Below are 24,430 nucleotides of genomic sequence, written 5' to 3' on the forward strand. Positions count from 1 at the left end.
AGGTGTGTGCGTGGGAGTCACAGAAAAGAAGAGGGGAGTTAAAGATCCTTGCCTAGGAACACATAGGTAATGACTAAATGCATTCCTCCTTTGAGAGGCGTTTCATTTTCAAAGAACTGGTTCTAATGGTGAAATTTAAGCAGGAGAGGTGGGGATTTGGGTCTAGGACACGACAGCCTTCCACTCCATCTACGAAACAGGCGAGCTCTGGCTCAGTGAATTTGCTGTGTCCAGTGATTTTGTAATGAGTTAGGCTGGCGTTAAGCTCCAGGTTATTTTGTTGTCGCCAGTTACGCTTTGCTTCAGGAAGCGTCACCGGGGGCTGTCTTGCAGGAGAGAGTCTTTCAACATTCTGGGATCAGGTGCTTTCTCTGATTTTGCGTGGCTCTTTGGAATCAAACCTGGAAAATCCCACGGGCTTGGAGACTTTTTAGGTACAAGAGTCAAAGAGGAGGCAGGCCGTGAACCGCCCCCCCCCCCCCGCGGTCCCCGGCTGCCCCAGAACGTAACTATTCGTGGGCTGGGTTTGCGAACCCGGCTGGGGTTGCCGCGTTGGGAAAACGGTGCGAGGGAAGCCCCTCGGAGAGCAGGAAGAGGAGGTGGATTCTGCGCGGAGGAGGAAGACCTCGGGTGGCTCCGGTGGCCAGAGACGAGCTGGCCAGGGCCGGGAGGAGGCCTGGGGCGAAGCGGAGGTGTGGGGGGGTGGCCGAGGCCCGGGAGCCCCGCGCACCCCGAAGAAGGATGGAGAGGTTGCAAAAATCCTAAAGGGAAAAGCCCTGCCGGCTGTAGGCCAATGAGCGGCGGGAAGGAGGAGTGAGGCTGGGGAACTTCTCCCAGAGCCAGTCAGAGGGGACGGCTGCTGGGAAGCCAATCAGCGCGCCGGAGCCCGCAGCCCCTCTGCAGTAGTTATGCCAGAGCGCCCTGGGTAGAGCGGCGGCGAGCGGGCAGCTGGGCCGGGCCGTCAGGAGCCACCGCACGCGCTCGGCACCCTCTTCCGCGCCGCCCCCGCCCGGGCCGCGCGCCGCCGTGCCCCCGCGGGCCCCGCGGCCCCGCTCCCCGCACCCGCGGGCTCGCCGCCGCTCGGCGGCCGCCGCCCCCCTGGCCGCGCGCTCGGCCTCGCCCCGCCCGGTCTCCCGTCGCCCCGCCCCGCCCGCCGGCCCCGCCCCGCCCGAGCTGCCGAGCCGTTCCCGCCCTCGCCCCGCGCCCAGGTAGCTGCGAGGAAACTTTTGCCGCGGCTGGGTAGCGGCACGTCTCCCGCTCCTCAGGGCCGCCGCCAGCCTTGCCGAGTCTCGGGACTGCTCCCGCTCCCGCTGCCACTCTCCCGCGCTCTCCTCGCTGCCCGCGAAGCAGGATGGCGGGGACCGTGCGCACCGCGTGCTTGGTGGTGGCGATGCTGCTCGGCTTGGACTGCCCGGGACAGGCGCAGCCCCCGCCGCCGCCGCCGGACGCCACCTGTCACCAGGTCCGCTCCTTCTTCCAGAGACTGCAGCCCGGACTCAAGTGGGTGCCCGAAACCCCCGTGCCAGGTGAGGAGGAGTCCCCGCGCGCGTCCCCCGCGCCCCGCGGAGAGCCAGGGGGGCGCGTGGCGGCCGTACCCCGAGCGCGCTGGCCCCGCGGGCCCGCGGCCGTGCGCCTCGCCGCTGGGCACTCGGGAGTGGTCGCTGCGCCCGCGGCCCGGCCAGGTCTACGGGGTGGGGGGTGGGGGGCGGAGAGGCAGAAGGGTGAGTGGGGATCGTGCCCGCATCCCCTGGACTCGCTCTGCTTTCGGGGAAGGTGCGGGCGGGAGGAACGGCGGGGATGGCCTTCCCGCGAGCGCCCATTTTTTGGGGGAGGGCGGGAAGGTGGGAGATGCTTCCCCGGGGCCTCGGCGAACTGGCGCCCCACAGCCGAGCCGGTGCCTCGGGCATTTGCCACCCTCGCTCGCGCGAACGTGCCAGCATTTCAGCCTCAGCGGGACCGCGGCTCCGGCCGTTCTCTCCCCAACCTGCCCCCAAGCCCTCCTTTCCGCAGCCCGGGTTCCCGGGGCTCGCGGGCCCAAGTGCAGGCAAAGTTGAGGACAGATCTCCGAATCTGCAGTGGCAGGTAGAGACACGCTGGGGGAAACTTTTGAGTAGATGGGTCCCCACGATGAGGAGGACTGAACGTTTTCCTTCCAAACAGCGTCCCTTATCTAGGTGGGCAAAATCGCTTCGGGAACGGTGCTGCTGGCCGGGGAGCAGGAGTCCAAAGATGATTTAACTCCTCCCCTTCTCAAATTCATCTGCCTTCTTGACAGGCTGGACCCTGAAGGGGAGACGATTTTAGGTGGCGGAAAGTTTCCAAACGCCTGCCTTTTGTTCTGCACAATCAGATCGTGTTGTAAGGGCATATTTTAACCTTAGCTGAGGGCTGCCGCTGTCAACAGATGAATATTAATGGCCTCGCGTGATTGACTGTCCCGCGGTTGGACACCTAAAAGCCTGCCTTAGAATCCAATTAGGACAAGGTGCTACCCCGACAATGCGGGCAAGAAGAGTTTGGTTTCAAACAGGTTAATTTATCGGAGGTGCGCTCCGCAGAAGCGGCCCGTGGCGGTCGCAAACCCTGCGACGTCTGTGGCCTCCGGGGTCCCTCCGCGACCCGTGCATCCGGCGAGGCGCGCGCCCCGCGCTTCGGAGCGATCGGGGAGCAGCCCTCGTCCAAACTTGGCTCGTGGCTCTCAACAAGTCAGAGCGGCGGGCCTGACGGTTGGACCAAGTTGTGAATGCGATGCGCACCCTGTGGGCGCTGCCAGCGAGCGTTCACTAGCGGGAGGTTACCTAGGCAGCCAGCGCGCCCTCAGCCCTCAGCCTTTTCTTTAGGTGGATGAAAAGACCGAGCGAGCCTGCTGTTTGGTTGCAAAGGTAATTGGTCACCCCTTTTGGCGACTGAAATGCATTTGTGCGTCCGTTAAATATTGCTTTGCAGGATTTCGCTCAATGGGAGGGGAGAACTGCGTCTTCCACTGTTAAGTGTTAATAACGTACCACGTGGGCGTGTGCAGGAGCCGTAAGGGGCAACCTATGAATCGGTTCCGCAGAGCTGAAACAACAGGCCAATCTCTCTCCCCTCGAAGTGCCATGGTAATTAGATTGCTAAGGCCGGAGAACATGCTTTTGTTGATAATGTAAAAACTGGTCCTCACAGGATGAGACCCCACAAGATGAATGGGTCCGGGGTTGGGGCTGGGGCCACATTTGACTGATTTAAGCCAGGGAGTAAAGGTTGTGCTTAAAAGAAGAAAAAGACCAGAGGGAACACACTGATACTCATTGAGCAACCCCCTCCCTCTACACACACTGGTGCTGGCTGCCGCCGGCCCGCCCTCCTCCTCCCCTGCTCCCTGGCTGCCTGCCTCCTCACAGCATCTGTATACAAGTACCAAGAGGGCCCACACACTGTGTGTAAGAGATTTGGCCTGGGCTCCCAACCTCCGGGCTCCCTCGCTCCCTGCGGCGGGATGGCCATGCCGTAGAGAACAGGAACTCCTAACGGGGGGGGGGGGGGGGTTTCCTTTTCCTCCAGTGTTTCCCAAGCTCTATAGGAAAAAAATCCCTTTCCAAGGGTCATCGTACAAACCCAGATTCCCTACTTCACTTCTGTTTAACAAACATGTGCAGTGCTGAGCTCTACCTGGCAGGCACTGTTCTGACCTCGGCTGGAGTAAGGCCACACTTCAAATATGGTGATGCCCATGCAGCTACCACATATCCTGGATTTTCGGGGGGGTGGGGGGCAGTACAGATTTCCAGTACTCTCTCTTGGCCCAAAAACGATGTGTCCTGAATTTCACTTGGGCGAATGTGGTCACTGTAGAATGGAAAACACGGTGAAAATCCTAATGGCCATGTGTGGAAAGAGCTCATCAGTATTTCAGAGAAGAGACGATAATGGCAGACTAAATACAATGGCAAGTGCATAATTTCAAAGTGAATAAATGTGTAATTTGCTGCTGTCATTCAGTGGTTGGAAATTGAAAGAGAGCTGCAAATTATTTGATAGTTATGAACCATCAAGATGACCGCTTGACTTTTTTTTTCCATCTATATTTTAAGCCATGTTCAGTGTGCCCGCTTCACTGTATTAACTGCATTAAAAGCTTTCTTTGTCCCAGATAAAATGAGATTTGGTCACAGTAAGGAGAAATCCTGGAGAATGTCCTGTCTCACTTAGGGGGAGCATTTGGGATTGACTGCTAACTTCGGCCATTAGCAGAATTGGGTTAGAGTGGATAAGGTACATTTCTTATGCTAATATGGATGAGACTAAATGGCATTTGAAATCAGCCAGCCTAAAAAATAAATCACTGGTGCTGAAGGACTACACCAGACTTCCACAAAGCTGATCTAAAGCCTTACAATCTCATGTTCCCATTTCTTTTAGAGCGTTCAAAGGCACGGGATAGCAATTCTAAATAGCATGTCCCCCAAATCCATAGATCTTTTCATACCCCTCTCTCTCTCTCTCTCTCTCTCTCTTTTTTCTTTTCTTTTCTTTTTTTTTTTTTTTTAAGGATTTGTAACTTGGAAAGCACCACAGATGGAAACCAGGCACACAGAGTTAGCGTTTGGCAGAAAAATCCATATAACTGACTTTCAGTGTAGCTCTTTTGCCCTTATTTAATTTAGAAAAATTCAGAAAAAAAAGCCAATGAGCTCATAAGTCTAGATGTTTATTTTGTTTTGCTTAACCTACCCACAGGCGCAATCAAGAATGGATACAATTTTAGGCAAGGAACGTGAGCTAGTAATCAGACAATGATGTTTCCAATTGTCTCAAGGGAATGTTACAGAAGTCTGAAAAAAAAATTTCTCTAAACAAAAATCAAGTGTAATTCACTTTATGAATGCCATGCACCACTTTTGTGGGGGGTGGTGGTGAAGGGGACGGATGGGAATGAGAAAATCAAACAAACCGTGGTAGTGTTGCATCTCCCCAAAGACTGAAGAATCTTGCCTTAGAGGGCCTTGGAAAGTGCAGGAACATTTCCAGAAGGCCAAACTCCCGAATGGGTAAAAGGCAACCGTGAAGAGCCAGGATCCACTTGGAGCTTCTCAAAATAGATGAACCCACCAAAATCAAAATCGGCGAGCTCGAAACAAACAAAGAGTGTGCTGTGTGTTGTCCGTGTGGTTTTAAAGTGTGAGAACTAGCAACCGTATCTGGGTGGCCAGCTGTGGTTCCCCCCATTCGTTGGGAGCAGTTAGTGGTCCTAATGTCAGGAGAGAGAATAAGAAGTGAGGCGTGGGAGGGGTTTCTCTCCTCCGAGACGGCACCACACGTTTGGGCGAGCAGATGATGTGTTAAAACGTGGAGAAAGTCATCTTACCGCACGAAACTTGGCACAGCTGGGAGAATTCTTTCGAACGTGGTCAGTAGATTTCTCCGGCGCCCGCTGATGGTTCGTCCCGAGCTGTGCGTGGAGGGAAGCGTGGATCCGACTGGGGACACGGCTGATGCCCTGGCCCGCGAGGGGCCCGAGACCGGAGCCCCGTGGCAGGCCCGGCGCGAGGTGCTGGAGGTGCTGAGGGGGAGCAAGACACAGTCCCTTTTGTCAAGGCCGCTCGCAGTCTAGTGGGGGAGCCTACGCGTAAACAGGCTTCTCAGGAAACTTGTAGGATTAAATAGGGTGAAAAGGGCTAGAAAATACCTCCAGGAAATTGGCTGAAATGGTCACAATAGCCAGCCTGGGCAAGGGAAAAGAACCGAAGAGATGAAGTGGGGAGATAGGGCGGTCGCTCTTAATAGGGCCGCCATCTTAAAAAGTTTTCTTAATTCTTGGAGCAGACTCCGTGTTTGTAAGCATTAGGAGATGCGGGCATGACAGGATCCTGATGGACGCTTGATGACACAGATGGTGTCAGTTTTGCAATTGTTTTTTTCCTATGGGCTGGGAGATTGCATCCAATATTTTGATGCAATATTTTTGAGCATTCCGCTACTTTCATCTTTCGAGTCGCAATGTTTGCTGTTCACTGTAGCCTAGAAAAAGGCTGCTTATTACCAACCTGGGAAGAAAGAGGCCTGGATTTGTCTTGCTATGAGACAAGACAGAAAATATGTTTTCTCCTTAAATGGCAGCTATCAATGACCATGCCAACTTTAGTGTTTGATGCATATACAAAAACACGGGTCTTAAGAGGTATCTTATTACTCATTTCTAAGAAAATTGAAGATAATCACTTATAACTTGTGCACACGATACATCATTTGGAAAGAATTTCACTAGGGATCATATTGCTCAACTGAAAAGTTCTGGCATGCTGAATTTGTACATTTTTGTGAATGCTTCCTTTACTCTGATCTCTCGCTTTTTTCTGCATATGGTTATTTGTATGTTTTAGATTAGAAGCTTCTTAAAGGGAAAGCACTGCATTTGATGCAGTGTTGAGCACAATACCGAGAGCACCACAGCACATTTAGTAAATTATTGATGATAATAGAATTTCTAGATCATTATGTATTCTCTATGAACTCTCAAATACTTTCCTAAGCTCTATGTCATCTTATTTAAAAGCCTAAGTCCAGTTTGTTCTGGCACATTATTGGGGTATGTGGACAAACTTTTCAGGCTACATGTATTTTGCCTGGAGAGAGATTCGGTCTTTCCTCAGCTGGCGACTCTTACCATCAGGAAGGGCTCATTAATGTCAGGTACCCAAAGAACAGATTGAAATTAGCAACACTGTTATGACTGGCTTAGTATCATTACAGATCAACAATTAACATAGCACAGAGATTGTAAGACATCTCTTAAATCAAACTCTCTTTGATTTAATGTCAGCTAGACCTTTCTCACTAATGTTGACATTACCGTATTTGGGGGTTGAGCTATAACACATGCACGGACCTGTTGAAGTACCTCACACGTTTCTGTAAACTGGGATCAGAATTCGTGCACAGGCTCAACTCAAGAGACCATAGTAGGATCCAGCATCTATTCAGCCCTAGCCAAGCTTGCGAACGGGTTTGATGTTTTGGGTAATCTAGGGTCTAATGGCGAGTGTGGGCAGAACGCCCCCACCCCCACTCATCTGCCCATATTTAGCAAATTGGCTGGCTTGAAACAGGATCTCCAGCACTCCATTAAGAAATGAGCATCAGAGAATAGAATCCAAATCATGGGCCCCAGACTGGCTTTAGAGACAGCATAAGGTAATGGGAATTTACCTTCTGAGATAGAATGTCAGGGAGAATGCAATTCAGAAAGCAAGGTGAAGGTGGGCATACCAGCAGAGAAAATGTGCATTTTGAAATGCTGCGTGTGAGGGGAAAATCCTCACTGGAACATGATTGTCTCACTTGAATACCTTGTTGAATATACAAAGTAAAGAAGATTTAGTTCTGTACTTCCAGTTAGGCCACTTGAAGATCAATTACCCAGGTGCCAATTATTAGAAATACTTGTCTGCCATTTTTAAACAAAAATGAATCCAAACTGATTACCAAGAAAGGCGTTTTCATTTTTGCCTCTCTTTGTGTATAGCTGGATAAAGCCTTATTTGAGAGTTTGTATTTTTCCTCACGAGTAAAAAAGAGTCAATGTTAGAACCAAAATGCATTGCTAGTGTTCCAAACAGTTAATTACTTCCAGTAGCTGAAATTGTATTTATATGCTAGATTAGTAAATCTACTAAGCTCTTTGAAGTATACTTAATAGGCTTATATTGATAAATAATTGATAGGAAGGGAGATAAAATACAAGTGGCAAGAAGAAGGGACAGGGAAGTTAAAGCCATTATAAAAGAAACCTCCACTCATTGTATTCTACCTATCCACCTGAAAGTTAAATGATGTATAGTTCCCAGCAGTGATGGTTCTGTGGGGCGCCTGGGTGGCTCGGTCAGTTTAGCCCCCGACTCTTGATTTCATCTCAGGTCATGATCACAGGGTCGTGGGGATTGAGCCCTGCATCAGGCTCCACGCTAAGCACGGAGCCTGCTTGGGATCCTCTCTCTCCCTCCCCCCCTCTGTCCCTCCCCCCTTACATGCATGCACATGTGTATGCTCTCTCTCTCAAATGAAACAAAATGAATAATAATAATAAAAAACAAAGTATTTTAGAAAAAGAAGTGATGATTTTGAGAATATGCTGTGTTTTTCAGGATTTCCACAATGAAGCATGCGTTTATTTCTTATCAATTCAGAATAAGGCAGAATTTAAACTACAGTTTTAATTGACCTTCTTGAGTCTGTCTTTTGGAAATAAGTTTATGACCGGAAAATTAGACATCGTGAGTATGGCATCTTTAAGGCATGTGTTCACATTCATCTATATCTGTCCTTCTGGGCTGTGATCGTCTTTGCATCTGCAGAGTCTAGCACAGAGAATAGTACCAATCATAGGTGCTCAATAAATATTTGTAGGCTAAATGAATGAACGGAGATAGAAATGTATTACAAACAAGATTCCCATAAAGCCAATACTTAAGTAGTTGATTCGCTTCTACTACCATATTAAGGCTTGTAAAAACGTAACTATTGTTTCAGGTCAAAAATGCATTTATTGTCTATAGGTAAGTGTCAAAGAACTGCTTTATTTCATGTGGCTGCACTCTAATTCCCTGAAAGAAGTAGACTAGCCAGCTTTTAAGAGAGGTAAGTATTCTGTGCTTGTTTACAAGGCTATTCTAAGTAGTTTACAGATAAATTAAATACATCTCCATCTCCATAAATGCATACATTTGCTTTACAAATCTGTGGTATTTAAGTTTCAGAAATAATGCAGCGGGGTGTCTCAGAAACATACAAGGAATGTTTGTGAGTTTTTCTTTACTGTTTGTTGTTTCTTACCTGTAACATCAAGTTTCTTAAGTGTACATTCGAAAGGATGTAAATCCTTATGGATATTCAGCCATAGAGATTTTATTGGAGTAGGATAAAGGGCCTCGTGAGAGTTCTCTTAATTTCTGTATGCATTAGAGCAAAGTTTTAAAGTCAGCTGAGAAAACTAGTTGGCTAGGGATGACCCATTGGGAGTTCTTTCAGCTAGAAGCCCAACTAGGAAAGAGGGTAAAAAAGAAAGGGAGGGCGTTCATTTGAGAGTAATATCAGAATTGCCTTTGTTTCCTTTTGTCCTTAATAAATGGTTCTGCTTCCTCTCCCCGAAACTCTTCCTTCTGGTGCTTGTGGTATATGGCAGTATCCTGGGACTCCTCATTGCTCTTTCTCCACGTTTGGTTTGGGTGATTGAAGCTGAGGGAAACGTGGGGAAGAGAGGAAGGGTTAGAGCTACAGGGAGGACATTCAAATCCCTTACCCTGGCATGTATCAGAAAGTTCGCTGACAACATAACAGACTGAAAGGATTAGAAAACACTTGACTTTGGAAATTTGCATGTGCGGAGAAAATACGGAGCTCTGCCCCAGTTGCATCTGGGTCACAGAAATGTTCTTTGTGTACTTCTTAGTTTCCATGTTTGGTGAAGTACAGAGCTTATTCTTAGCCCCTGCCGGCCCCTACAATCGTTCAGTGCAGGAGCCATATTTGATTCATCATGATATCGTCTAGACTGGGGAGTAGAGTGCCTTGTATAGACTTGTTAACAAAGGTTGCAGTGAATGTGAGGCTAACCGCCTAGAGACACAGTCTACAGGACTTGACCGCTGTTGAATGAGGTGCTAGGATGGCCGGCACCTAGACAATGACTGGGTCTCTGGATGCGTCATTGTCTAAGTTGATCTGCCATAGAGACTGCAGATGGGGTGGTGGAGGCAAAACCATTTTATTTGTTCTCTGTGGCCCCGGGAGCCTTGTTGCCCATCTTTCAAGACTGAAGTCTGGGGAGGAAGTGACAAGTAGAAATTTTTATCTACAGCTTTATCTGAATGTGATGCTCGCGGTGCCTGGCTGGCCCAGTTGGTGGAGCGTGTGACTCTTGATCTTGGGGTCATGAGTTCCAGCCCCATGCTGGGTGCAGAGCATACTTAAAAAAAACAAATGTGATGTTTGGATATGTTTTATATGTATTTATATTTACACATACACACATAGATGTATGTGTGTATTCTTAGCTTATATATGTATAAATATTCTGTAAAATCTATTTTGATAGCAATAATTTATAACCATGTGTTATTTAAACTGTTCGGAAATTAATTATTACTCTTGGTAGTGAGTGGTCTTTAAAAAAATTTTTTTTAATGTTTATTTATTTGAGAGAGCCAGAGAGAGAGAGAGAGGGAGAGGCAGAGCACAAGCTGGGGATGGCAGAGAGAGAGGGAGACACAGAATCCGGAGCCGGCTCCAGGCTCCTCATGGTCAGCACAGAGCCTGACACGGGGCTTGAACTCACAAACCGCGAGATCATGACCTGAGCCGAAGTCGGACGCTTAACCGACTGAGCCACCCAGGTGCCCCAGTAGTGAGTGGTCTTTTACAACCATACCTTACATTTGTGTCACGAAAGCCTTGCTTTCATATATCTTACGTACAGACAATGCAACCACTCAGAGTGTCTGCAGGTTCTGAGTTCCACTAACCTGCTTGGTTCCAACACACACACACACACACACACACACACACATTTGTACACTCATACATATCAACATGTAATATTCCTACATCTGTACATCCTTAGTAACCTAGAGAATAAGCGTAGCTTACCCTGGGGAGAGATGTGGGGTACAGCTTTTCAGAGCTGAGGTAACCATTTTCAGTTGGATTGGCCCCAAACAGTTGCAGAGCAAATTGTCACTGACCTAGAGCTCATTTATTAAGTTCCATCATTTTCCTAAGTACAGAGATGTGATTGTCATTTAAACCAGTGGTGGTCAACCCATACTGTAAATTTGGCTCATTTTGGAGAATGACTTCTAGCACTGGCTGCATAGCATGTTGAGCTCCATAAAAATGAGAATGTGACCCAAGAGGCAGTTTCCAAGTTAGCTTTCATGGAGTGATTGTATTGGGGACCACATTGAGTTGTTTTGGAAAACAGATGGAAAATCTCAGGAAAGGAACCTACTAATAATGAACTTTATATGCCATCTCTGCATAAATATTTAAAAGTTTTTCATTCATTCTCTCCTTCAGCCAACATTCACTGCACACTGATTCTAAGCCAGGTACCGATGCATAAGATAAAAATCACTGCCTAGGAAGGGAGCCGGATGAGGAAAACCAGGGATGTCAAGGCGGTACCATGAGAGCGGCCATGGAGCTGGGCACCGTGTACGGATCTGGGGGTTGTTGAGCTATGGAGGAGGGTTGCCCAGCATCCCTTAAGTCAAGTCGGCTGTCATGTAAGGTATATGCAAAGGCACAAAGAGATGAAATGATGCATTCATTGGACTGGAATAGTTTGGATTGGTTGGAGAACAGCTGTGGGGAACGTAAAGGAAAGATGAACTAGAAAAGTAGGCAGGAAGTGCTGAAGAGTTTCCTTGGGCTTCGTCCAAGGACGGTGAGGAGCCATGAAAGCATTTTAAGAAGAGAAAACGTATGGAAAATGACTGGAGAGTGAGTGGTGATGGGGTTTTTAGTAATACAGGTGAAAAAGCAGGGCAGTAAATGAGGGAGTAAAAGATAAAGTTGAGAGACTAGAGGAAGTGGATCTTCTAGTTTTTCTGGGTGGTGGGCTATGGCACATATTAGGTGCTCAGGAAATATTTGTTGCATAAATGAGTGAAATGTAGGAAGAATATATTTTTAGAAAAATATTTTTTAAGTAAACTCTACCCCTGATGTGGGGGCTTGAACAAACAACCTTGAGGTCAAACGTCACATGCTCCACCGACTGAGCCAGCCAGGTGCCCCATGAAGAACATATTTTTAAGGGGTGAAATAATGAATTTGATTTTGAAGAGGCTGAGTTCGAGGGGTCCTTTGATCATTGAGGCAGCAGTGTCTGCTAGATAGTTGAAGATGTGTTTTGGATCGCAGAAGAGAGAGAAATCAGGGCTGGGGACACATACTTGGACATTAACAGCATATAGATGGTAATTGAAACTCTGGGAATAGATGAGATCACTGGGAAATTGTATATATACTCTTCTGGAGTTCAGGAGGAGCATAGTTGGGACTCATCAGCATATAGGCTTAAGTTGGAAGTCATGGGTGTGGATGATATTTTCCAGGCTTTTGCATGTGACACATCTTAAAACGCATTTTGCCAACATCTGGTGATTTAAAAAAAAAAACTGCCAAAGACTTCAAGAATTCTCTTGATTAAGAGAAAGTATGAGTATATGTTGTCATGGTCCAAGATTTTGCAAATAAGATAATGCACTACCAAATGCACGTACACACACACACACACACACACACACACACACACGGGTGAGGAGGGAATGGAGAGAAGTGTATTTGAATCAAGGGATTAGATTTATATTATTTTTGATAGCAGTAATTAATAATTTGGTGTGATATTGAAACTGTTTGCAAGTTGTTAATTGTTACTCTTAGCAGTGGGTGGTCTTTCACAACCATTTGTGTTGTGAAAGCCTCGCGTTCATATATCTTATGTGCAGACAATGCAACAACTCACAAAGCGTCCCTAGCTTCAGAGTTCCATTAACCTGCCTGGTTCCAACCTAGAGACCCCTCTGCACACCGCCCCCTCCCCCGCCCCCGCTAGCTGGGGAGCAGCCTCCCACTCTGAAGAATGAAAGCTGTAGCCGTGTGTAGCTTTTGGAGCTCTGGTCGCTATTCCACTGCAGACTGGGCGCTGCTGGCTGGGTCTGAAACATGTCGTTCCAAGCAAATACTAGGCATACTTGTGTAATTGGGCTGATCTTTCCTTAAGTGTCTATGGAGATGTAATGTTTTCTTTGGTTGGAGGGAGAGAGGGTGGTATAATTTTCTGTTTCTCTGCCATGAATAGTTTCTTTAATTTCCCTTTTGCTTAACAGGTTGCCTTTATTGGGGCTTCTACTTTCATTCAATGTAAGCTTGAAAGTCCTTGATCTCCAGCTGATTTTTTTAAAAAATTAAAAAATAATTTTTAACATTTTTATTATTGAGAGCCAGAGACAGAGCATGAGCATGGGAGGGGCAGAGAGAGGGGAGACACAGAATCTGAAGGAGGCTCTAGGCTCTGAGCTGTCAGCCCAGAGCGCCATGCGGGGCTCCAACTCAAAAACCGTGAGATCATGACCCGAGCCGAAGTCGGACACTTAACCGAGACACCCAGCGTCCCCCCCGCCCAATTTTTTTAATGTTTATCTTTGAGAGAGACAGAGCGCCAGTTGGGGAGGGGCAAAGAGAGGGGGAGACACAGAATCCGAAGCAGGTTCCAGGCTCTGAGCTGTCAGCATAGAGCCCCACGTGGGGCTCGAACTCAGAACTGAGAGATCACGACCTGGGCCAAAGTCGGACGCTTAGCCACCTAGGTGCTGCCTCCAGTTGATTTTTTGAGGCCACTTTCTGATGATGGAATAGTCTGGAAAGGCCCCAAGGGAAGAGCATGGAAACTACCATTTACTGAGTCCCTACTGAGGGCCAGTTGCTTTATGTTTAATCTCATTTAATCTACACAGCAGACCTGAAAGGTAGGTGGCATCGTCTCCGTTTTACAGATGAAGAAACTGAGGCCCAGAAAGGTTTCCTTTCCCCACGGTTGTGTAAGCGGCGGAGACAAGATTTGCATCCAGATATGTCTTACTTGATAGCTCATGGTCTTTCCAGGATCCCCACTGGGTTCTGAGGGGGAAGGAATATGGTCTAGATATAAAGCACGTGACTTAACTTCCCACACTCCTTTGACTCTGTGACATATTTTACTCTGGGCTCCTCTCCTACTCCAGAGCTGATTCTGTCTCTGCTTGTTTGCCTTCTCCCTCCCACCCCTTCTTAGATGCAAGTGCTCTAGCCGTCTTTGTCCTTTGCCCCTTCTGTTCTCTCTCTACTCATTCCCACACCCATTCCCATGACTTCATTATCTTCGCTATTTGAATGACTCCCATATCTCTTTCCAGCCTGACCTACTTCTTGCTGTCCAGTTCAGTGTTTCCCAGTCGCCCCCTCAACATCTCCATCCAGAAGTCTTGCCAATGCGTCCCTTTCAACAGAGCCAACAACTAGTCCATCATTTTCTTTTCCTGTCTGCACAAACCTACCTCTCTCCAACATTCCGCGTTTGTGGTGATAGCAACTCCGGTACCCAGACCTGAAACCGTGGAATCATCTGGGACTTCTCTCTGTACACATGTCGCACCCAAATGAAACGGCCAAGTCCTGCAAGTCTGCTTCCATCGTGTCTGTCGCTCTTAACCTCCTTGGCACGTGTGCCCTCTATTTAAGCACAAGAGGCTCCTAACTCCTAACTGAAGGGACCCTGTGGTTGTCTGCTCCCAAGTCTTTGCTTGTGGGCCACCTGACTGCCTTTCATTGGTGACTGCTACAGGCCTACCCACCCTTCACGGTGGCAGTGCGATCCATCTCCTGCATGAATCCCATGAGGATTCCCTATGACTAGTTCCCTTTGAACCTGGCATCACTGTACTTCTCCTGTGGCCTTGGTTCTCGCTGGCTCTTCTAATTATTTATATACTTGACTTCCTACTAGAGGCTTGCTCCTTAGCGCGTGGCCCATGCGCCAGCGGCATCAGCATCACCTGAGAGCTTGTAAGAAATGCAGAATCTCAGGCCCCGTCCCAGACCTGCTGAATCAGATCTGTATTTTTAAACAAGTTCCCCTTGTGATTTTGTGCGCAGGGTAAAGCTGGAGAAGGGCTACCCCCGTGTGTAAGCTCCTTGAGGGCAAGAACCTTGCAGGACTTAAGGGAGGGGTTTGCACGTAATAGATCAGCCGCTCTTTTGATTTCTTGCGTTTGTGCTGGCTTCCCCGTTCATTCATTCCTGTGGCCTCAGAGACCTATACACAAGAAATGTCCGTGGGGAGGGAGGAAAGGGAAGGATACAGAGAGAGAGAGAGAGAGAGAGGCCAGGGAGGAAGGAGGAGGGGGTAGAATGAAGGGGCTGGATTGAGCCTGTATGATCTCTGCTCAGTGGCTGATAATTTTGTGACTGCTTTGGAAAACAATCTTTGCTCTCCCAGATGGTTAGGACCTCTTGTGTACTCCTTGGCTTAATTTAATGTGGCCAGAGGCAAATATCTTCGAGACCATTATGCTCTTACCCTAGGGACTTAATGGTTTCCCACCTTTTTTCTTTTCTTTCTTTTTTTTTTTTTACTGACTTTCTGGGCTGTACCTTCTCTCGCCATGCCCAGCAGCCACACTGGAACTTTTGAAGTGATTCAGAGAGCCATAGAAGAGCTGTGCCCAGTGTTTCAAATAGTCCTTTCTGTTTTCAGAAACCGATTTTCTGCTTTGTTTTCAAACTTCAAAGTTTATTTCGGAAATAAAGGTTTATTTTCCCCCACGGAATTCTGAAGGTTTTATACAAGTGTTAATTTCTAAAACCTAAGTCATTTCTTGCCTTTGAAACTTCAGTGCTGTGGGTCAATTTAATAACGTCGCCTGAAGGTTCTTTTGGCCTTCAAAAGCTGTCAGATTGCCTTTCTTTGTTCTTTGAGAGAGTAAGGTTGCCTCATTCACAAAGCTTGAAGGAGTTGAAACCAGCACTTACGCAATCATTCAGTCTTGCCCCGGCCCGCAGCGATATCCAGTTTTATTTTCAAACTAGGTCCTAGTGGCAATGAGATGTGTTGCCAACTTAACAATTCTGGGTGGAATTCCCCAAAAGCTCATCACCATTTATTTCATGGAGTAATGTTAACAAGTAGCCCAAGTTACCGGGACACCGGTAGCTAAGGGGGATCAGTGGGTGTTCTGCGCTCACCCATCACTGCCCTTCTGGGGCTCAGAATAGCTCCAGAGCTACTGAGGGCCCTCCATCATCATCTGCCAGACTGCTCCTCACGTCTTCCCTTTTTGCCTTCCTCCCTTCTACCCTCACTCTCTCTCTCAACTGGTTATAATTTAGAACAGAAAGTGTTTTATGGTTTGTTATATTTATTGAATGGTTTTGTGTTTCTTGTTCTCTAAAAAAAAATGGATGCGTGGAATGTTTTATATTTTCCTACTTTAGTTTTAAGTTGTGTTTCCTTTTCCTATAGCTCCTGATTTCCTTTTCTCCTCTCTTCCCCCATCTTCCTCTGCCTCCTCCACATCCGCTTGCCCTCGGTGATTCTGGAGAGAAAAACAGCCTTTCCATTTCTGCCTGCATATTTGGTTTGGGTACCTGGTTACTTCTCTCGGGATATTTCGAAATTTGATTCCTTAGTTAGTTTGGAAAGGCAGAGCTCTAAAATATGCGCCGATGAATTTACATTCCACTTTCTAAGAACTCTGAGTAGTTAAAAGTTTTTTTTTTTTTTTTGTGCAGATAGCACAAGGCTAAATATATCTGACTGGAGTATCTCAGATCATTGCTATGTAGTTTACATTCTCTCTCACTTTGTCATAATTCTCAATGAATGCAAATTGCATCTTTGTTCTTAGAAATCTCTTTTCTTCCACTGAACTGCCTTTCCTTTTTCTAAAGATCAGGGAGCCCTTTCGCAACACTGCTAAAGTGGGGTGGAATTGACAACGACACTCGACACTCGTAGGCTCACCGAATGTAGCCTGCTTTTCCCTGATGAAGTTATCACATTTCAGGGCATGGTGCCACTTGCAGGATTTTATGGTCCTGGTTTCAAATTTGACTTCAGGTTAAAGAGCATATTTGGACTGGGGTCTTCCTGGGTATTTTGGCTTTGTCTTTATGCTTCTGGGCATCTTTTGTTTGGCTTGTATCTATTATCTCTTCCTGGCTTGGCCAAGGCTGTTAGGTTATACACCTACGTATAAATATTTAACAAGATAAGTTAGACAAAATGTGCTTGAAGATACCTCGGCCCTCCCACCCCCATCCCTGCCCCCACCCCTGCTCAGTTTTTGTGTAGAGTCACAGATGGTTGCTTTATCTCAGATGTTTGGATTTGGAGGACATTCCTTTGCTCGTGGCTTGATGGACACAATGAAATGGAAGCTTGTGAGTCCATCCTGACTACCAAAATGGTAGCGCCAAGGAACAGATAACATTAGACTCCTCTTCCTATTTTTTTTCTGACTGGTTATCCTAACTCCCCTAAGCCAGAGAGTTTTAGGTATGAGAGTGTGTGTTTTTAAAGAAAATATTTTGGATAAAGACTAATGTTCTCAAGTCAGGAATAACAATTAGTACCATTCATTAATCAGGGGCATGTTTTGACTTTGAGTCCTGGCTAGGAAATATAAACTGTGAAAGTCACACATATATATGAACCTCAGGCAAATTTATGACTTGTCAGCCTTTTAAGGTTAAATTCTTAACCCCAAATCGGGGCTGGCTTTATATGTGGAGTCCGGCACATTCCTCTGGGCCACTGAACAGCCCCCCTCCCCAGCCCCAGCCCTTTGCTTCACAGCAGCTAATGGCCTAATGAGCAAGAAGGATTTCTGCCTCTTATCAGCTGCCTAAACGGCAACAGGAAGGCTGATATACAGAGTATAGGTCAAAACCTGAGTTCTGAAACCAACAAACTATAGGCTCAGTTTAAACCTCTGGATATGTGGTATCTCTGTAGTTATCAATGCCTGTCAGTGAAGGAGCTGGACGCTTGAGTTCAACCAAATAGTAATAGTTGTCAAAAGTATGAACAGTCTAATTAATTTTGCTAATAGTTCTTCCTTCTTTGTTTAGTTCTTCTATAAATAGCCTCCATATAGGCTTTAATGAGCTTTTAGCTTGCGCCTGGAGGTTGTTATGGTCATGCGGGGGTGTTTGATTGTCAGATGGTGATGGTGGAGGCAAGGATATTTATATTTTGGCCCGGAGTTTGGAAGGGGCTGCCAAATAAACGTAAATAGCCATCTACTACTACTTTTATTTCTTTTTAAACTGAGTTTTTGAATAAATATGCACTCAGCTTGCCACTGGAGTCAGAGAAAGCTTTGTGTCTCTTCATATGGTACTCAGACATTTTTAAGAAGAGAGTCCTTGCCTGTTTCTGAGAACTACTTGGAATCCAGGCTCAGACTCCCAGAGAATAAATATTTTAGGGTATTCAGTGCCCATTATAGTGAAAGCCCCTTGACTTTCATCTTCTGCATTTGCATTTTGTCAGAGACAATAATGAAAACATTTTTTTTTTCAGATTCCGTCCTGTTATTGAAAATCCTATTTACATAAACAGGCATTGTTGTGGCTTAGGGAAGAATGTGGGGTCCCATTCTTGAGCTCCTTGTATATCTTTGCTAAGGCTTGTCTAAATAGAAGTAATGACGCTTTAGTCTAAGCAGCTTTTCTCATTTAGGTAAGCGGGGTGGTTTGAAATTTCAGTTTACTAGATAATTGAGTCTCTTCTTAATTATTTCAGGCATGCCGGTTGCTCTCTTGATAGTAAAGACCCTAAAAATCTAGTAATCTCCTCAGGCATCCGTTTGGTAATAAAGTCCTGTGCATTTTCAGGGGTTAATTTTCATGACAATTGTGCGTCCCCTCCCCACCCCCACCCTTAAAGAAATCCTGCTATCTTTTAGGGCCTTGGTCTCCTCACGTTTGCAGAGTGTGTGTGTGTGTATATATGGGTGTCGCTGAGAATGACTGGATCTAGAGGGAATTTAAATGTATTCAGATTCATGCTCATTACACAACTTTCATTTAGAGTTTTTAATAGCCTTGTCATATTTCTCAGAAAATCATCTGCCTGACTTTGCCAGGCTTGGTTTTCTGCCCTGAATGAAAAACTGAAGATCAGCAAAAGTGGAGCCTAACTATCTCCTATTTGATCCTTTAGATAAAGAAAAGGAAGGAAGGAAGGAAAGAAAGAGAAAGAAAGAAAGAAAGAAAGAAAGAAAGAAAGNGAAGGAAAGAAAGAGAAAGAAAGAAAGAAAGAAAGAAAGAAAGAAAGAAAGAAAGAAAGAAAGAAAGAAAGAAAGAAAGAAAAGAAAGAGAGAGAGAGAGAGAGAGAGAGAGAGAAACTCAGCGGTCATCTGGGGCGGAGTGAGGTGGGAAAAACCTAAAAAAAAAAAAAAAAGAAGCCCAGGCCACCTTCACATCTGCTAGTCATTCCCATTGGTGTGACTTCAATTCAGCAAGTTTTTATTGAGCACCTGTGGTGGGGGCGGTGCTAATAATCGTTAACATTTATTGAGCCGGGCGCTGTGCTAAACCTTTATGGGCAACATCCCATTTAATCCGCACCACAGCACTACCAGGTGGGTATCATTATCTCCCCCATTTTACAGATGAGGAAACTGAGGCTTGAAGAGGTTTAGTGACTTGGCCACCGTCAAATATTTTCCGATACGAATTAAACTTAGTCTGGTCCCGGAGCCATGTTTGTAATCACTACTCTTGTGAAGGGCTCAGCCTTGTTGGAATAATGGAATAATTCCATTCCCCAAGCCAGTTTTGAGGCCTCAGTACGGGTGGGATGCCAGGCATTCAAAGTCACATAATGTACTCATGGTGGGGGTGGCAGACATGTAGACTGATGAGGCCCACGCATGGAGGGGTCTCCAGATCTGTTGATGGGAGGAGGGAGGGCATGGGAATGGGGAGCCATGGCTTGAACCTGTGGGAATTCTGTGTCCTGAGGCAGCTCAGCAGCCTGGGGTCATGGGCATTTGATTTTCCTGTTCAGTGAAGGTCATCATCTGTGGGTTGAACTGCCTCAGTGATTGCATCAACCTGTTTCCATCAGGGCCCTGGCTGACTATCGCGTCAGCTGCCTTGAACCTAGCTCTGCTTAGACATGCATGGTTGGCATGGTTTGGAACCTCACTGTCCCCATGGTTCCTCTGTCACAATGTCTCTCTGATTGTACTTCTCCCTTAAAAAAAAAGAAATTAAATGAGGCAGATGTTCCTGAACCAAAACTCTGTGGTCTCGAGAACTGGTGGTTTTCTGAAGGCAGGTCATACAAGACTGGCAGCCCACAGGGAGACCCTGCATCCGGGTTTGGTTCGTTTAGCTTGATGTGGAGCCCTCCTAGCGCTGCCTCTTGGAGCCCACACTGGGCTCCGGGGAGCTCTGGGTCTGTATCACCCCCCTGCTTGACAGAGGAATGAAGCGACGATTACCAGTTTTGGGGTTTTTCAGTGAAATCATGGGAATGGAAGAGAAATCCCCAAATCACCTGTTTGCATAATTTATGTTTGTTTTCCATGGCTCCCGAAGAAAGCAACGAGGAGACAAGTCACCGCTGGGCAGCATTGAGAAGTCTTTTATGTGTTGCATTAATGAGTTAGATTTTCCTCCACTTGGGGAAACGTTTGGTTCAGGGTAAGGTGGGCGTACCAGTGTGTACGTATGCGCGCGCAAGAAACCATACCCTTTAGCTTTCTAGCTCAGCTTCCCCAAAACTCATTGTGTCTCCAAGCTTCTTACAGCTGTTCTGCACTGGTTTGCTTGCCAACACCTTCCCATGCACTTTCTCCTTCATTAAGTCTCTTCCACAGAAAGGGGTTGCCACCAAGTCTAGGCTTCAGTGACATATAGGAGGAGGGCCAATTAGTGAGGATTTTGATTCCTATTATGTGAGGCTGGGGGGAAGGGGAGGGAAATCTGTCCTTCCCAGTCCTTCAGATACTCAAGTTCTAACACAGCTGTATGTCGAAGATGTATAAAATTACCGGAGCATTTACACAGCTACTCCCCAAGATGGCATAAATGCCACAGCGCTAGAGCATGTCAGTGTAGACACTGAAGGATAGGAAAAAGGAAAAGATCAATAATGTTGCTTCTCACTCAGGGATCAAGAGTGAGTGTTTGATTTGCTTTTGGTTGCATTTTGCTCAAGTGCAGTGTGGATGTTGTACTAACAAGGCAACCGACTCCCTTTTCCACGGGTTCCTATCGTCAGAAAAGGGGAACGATAAAATAGAGGGCACAGATTATTTACAGTGGCTGCGAATGTAATTACAAGGTGCAATGGCTTGAAACTGAAATTTAGGTTAGCCATTAGAGCTGGGAGAAGCATCTTAACAGTAAGGGCAATTGGGCATCGGAGAGATTTGCTTGGGAGCTGTTTAAGCAGCATCTGTAGAGGTGCTGAAGACTAGGACAGGTATAATGTGGAGAGAGACTCCTACCATATTCAAGGTTGGGCTGGAGGCCCAGACTGTTAGGCATCTTCCGTTGTTGCCTGGCTCTGTTTGTGACTCCCTCATTGCTAATGGCTTGAAAACATTTCCTACTTCTTGTATCCAAAATATGCCTAGCTTGTTAAGCATAAGAAAACAGACTTTCTGAAAAAGGGGCCAAGGACTGAGGCAGTATTAGGATATTTTCACTTCTGTAAGACTTTTTCCTTCTAATAATACGGGACTGCTGCTGTTAAAGTAACATTTGGGCTCTGTCTGTATGACGTTCTCTGGGCTGACCCCAGATACAATTTGGTTTGGGTCTCTCTCTCTCTTTAGAGAGAAAGCATGAGTGGGGGAGAGGGACAGAGAGAGAGAGAGAGAGAGAATGAGAGAATCTTAAGCAGGCTCCACACCCAGTGCAGAAGCCAATGTGGGGCTTGATCCCACCACCCTGGGATCACGACCGAGCTGAAATCAAGACTTGGATGCTCAACTGACTGAGCCACCAAGGTGCCCCTCTTATAGCTTTTTAAAACATCTTTTCTTCCTTTTTGATATTTCCCCTTGTCCTTACGTGGGCATTTTGGGTTGCCTCCCCATTCTCTTCTTTCTGGTGCTGGATGAAAATCCCAAGTAAACATTTTAGCCTTGAGGTGTAAGGAAATTACTCAAGGAGTGTTGCATTCGGAGACAACACCTGAAGAAACCGCCTAACCGGACCACTAACTCACCCATGATGAGACACTTAGATATTGCCAGGCAGATACTTGTAGGTGTACGGGTAGAGGGAGATTATTCGTTTCCCTGGGCTGCCATAACCAACTGCCTCAAATTTGGTGGCTTAAAACAACTGAAATTTATTATCACACAGTTCTAGAGGCCAGAAGTTCAAAATCAAGGTGTCAGCAGGGCCACATTCCCTCCACAGGCTCTAAGGGAGGACCCTTTCTTGCATCTTCCAAGCTTCTGGTGGCTCCAGTTCTTCCTTGGCCTGTGGGCTACATTGCTCCAGTCTCTGCCTCTCTCTTCATACGGCCTTCTCTTCTCCGTGTCTCCCCTGTGTGTGTCTCCTTTAAGGACACTTGTCATCGGATTTAGGGCCCACCCGATTAATCCAGGATGACATCATCTTGAGATCGTTAATATAATTATATCTACAAGATCGTTTTTCCAAATAAGGTCACTTTTGTTTGCAGGTTCTAGGGCTTAGGACATGGGCATATCTTTTTGGGGGACACCATTCACCCCACTACAGAAGGAGAGCTTTCTGGGCCTCGTTAACCGCACCAGTACATCAGAGCTGTCTGCTCTAAGGGGAACTTATTTCAGGGGAGCTGAAAGTTGGTTGTAAAATTTCACTGTGTTTCCTGAGAGGGATGTAGGTAGGAACTGCTGTTTAACCCATTTTCTTTTTTTTTTTTAAATGTTTTATTTATTTCTAGGAGACAGAGAGAGAGACCGTGTGAGCAGGGGAGGGTCAGAGAGAGAGGGAGTCACAGACTGAAACAGGCTCCAGGCTCTGAGCTGGCAGTCAGCACAGAGCCCGACGCGGGGCTCGAACCCACGAACTGTGAGATCATGACCTAAGCAAAAGTCGGACGCTTAACCGACTAAGCCACCCAGGCGCCCCTGTTTAACCCATTTTCTAAATGGCTAAATTGAGGACCTGAGGAGTGAAATGACTTACCCAAGGCACCTTGCATCAGAAGTAAGAGTTCTGGGGTGTTTGGCTGGCTCAATTGACTGGCTTGTGACTCTTGTTCTCAGGGTTGTGAGTTCAAGCTCCACGTTAGTTAGCTGTAGAGATCGCTTAAAAATAGTCTTTTACTTATTTATTTTTAATGTTTGTTTATTTTTTTGGGGCAAAGAGCAAGCACCTGCACATGAGTGGGTGGAGGGGCAGAGAGAGAGGTAGACACAGAATCCGAAGCAGGCTCCAGGCTCTGAGCTGACAGCACAGAGCGCGACATGGGGCTCAAACTCACAAACTGTGAGATCATGATGTGAGCTGAAGTTGGACACTTAACCAACTGAGCCCTCCAGGCTCCCCAAAAATAAAATCTTTTAAAAAAAGAGCTCTGAAACGGAATAGGATACCATATATGTTTTTAAGTTTATTTATTTGAGAGAGAGAGAACGTGCACATGGGGGCATGGGTGAGCAGGGGAGGGGCACAGAGAAGAGAGAGGAACCCAAGCAGGCTCTGAGCCGTCAGTGCAGATCCTGATGTGAGGCTTGAACCCACAAACCATGAGATCATGACCTGAAGTGAAATTAAGAGTCAGATGCTCAACCAACTGAGACCCACAGGTGCTCCAGGATACCATATTATTCAGCTTAGTGTTTATGTCTTAACTCATGACTCCTGTTGAATTTGTTTTTCCTTAAAGAATATATGGTTTTGAAACCCTTTGGCTGTGGGAAGGCAGCTGTTGCTCATTGCCTACCTGAACCTTTTTTTTTAAAAATTTTTTTTAATTTATTATTTCTAGGAGAGAGAGAGAGAGACAGCGTGAGCAGGGGAGGGTCAGAGAGAGGGAGTCACAGACTGAAACAGGCTCCAGGCTCTGAGCTGGCAGTCAGCACAGAGCCCGAAGCGGGGCTCGAACCCACGAACAGAGAGATCATGACCTAAGCGAAAGTCGGACGCTTAACCGACTAAGCCACCCAGGCGCCCCCTACCTGAACCTTTTTGTAGGATCAAGGTGATGGTATGCTTTCAACCGACTGTGGTTTTCCACCCAGTCTTTGTGGTTTGCTGAAATGTCAGCTGCAGGGAGTTTTGGAAGCCAGAAACAGCTGTGAAGCAAAAGACCACTGTTTTAGGTTCGGGCATACTGAGTTTTAGGTACAACTTGCATGCAGAGTGGTACATATATGGTTGTCACAGATGAGACCTTTCGCTGAAGAAATACTGTCACTCTTGCTTGTGACAAAAGGACCAGTTCTAACATTTATGGCAGTTACAGCTTTGGGGTGTAAAGAGATTAGCGAGTCAGAGTATGCCCTTCTTGGAAACAGAGTTAAAGGAATGTTGGAGGCCACCAGGTCCAGTCTCCTACCTAGTGCAAGGGGCCCTTCTCTTTTAGGAAGGAAGAGCTCAGTATTTGTTCATTCATTCGACAAGCATTTATTGAGTATTTCCTGTGTACCTGGCACTATGCCATGTTAGGGAAGATGGCCAAGGTGTAGTTCCTGCCCACAGAAACTTATAATTTAATAGTAGGAATAAGAAAAGTATATCAATAGCTATAAAAATGCAGTATTAGAGGTACAAAGCATGCTGAAAATTCCAAGTTGACAGCTCTTGGGGTTTATTTGGCGGGAAGGGTAGCTGGGGCAAGGGAGACCAACATTATGAAAGAGATACTTTCTGGATGAGAAAGTTTTAA

General features: G+C 46.6%; 1 protein-coding gene across 1 annotated transcript in view; it reads left to right on the forward strand.

The window, feature by feature from the left end:
• Nucleotides 1-1,165: 1,165 nt before the first annotated feature.
• GPC3 (glypican 3) overlaps nucleotides 1,166-24,430 on the forward strand; it is a 446,356-nt gene continuing 423,091 nt past the window's right edge. The window contains exon 1 of the mRNA XM_039239848.1: nucleotides 1,166-1,526. Coding sequence (XP_039095779.1) covers nucleotides 1,352-1,526 — 175 coding nt within the window. The 5' untranslated portion in view covers nucleotides 1,166-1,351. The remainder of the gene's footprint in view (nucleotides 1,527-24,430) is intronic.

Source organism: Hyaena hyaena, unplaced genomic scaffold, assembly GCF_003009895.1.
Source record: "Hyaena hyaena isolate Hyena2069 unplaced genomic scaffold, ASM300989v1 scaffold_162, whole genome shotgun sequence".
In the NCBI taxonomy this organism is placed as follows: Eukaryota; Metazoa; Chordata; class Mammalia; order Carnivora; family Hyaenidae; genus Hyaena; species Hyaena hyaena.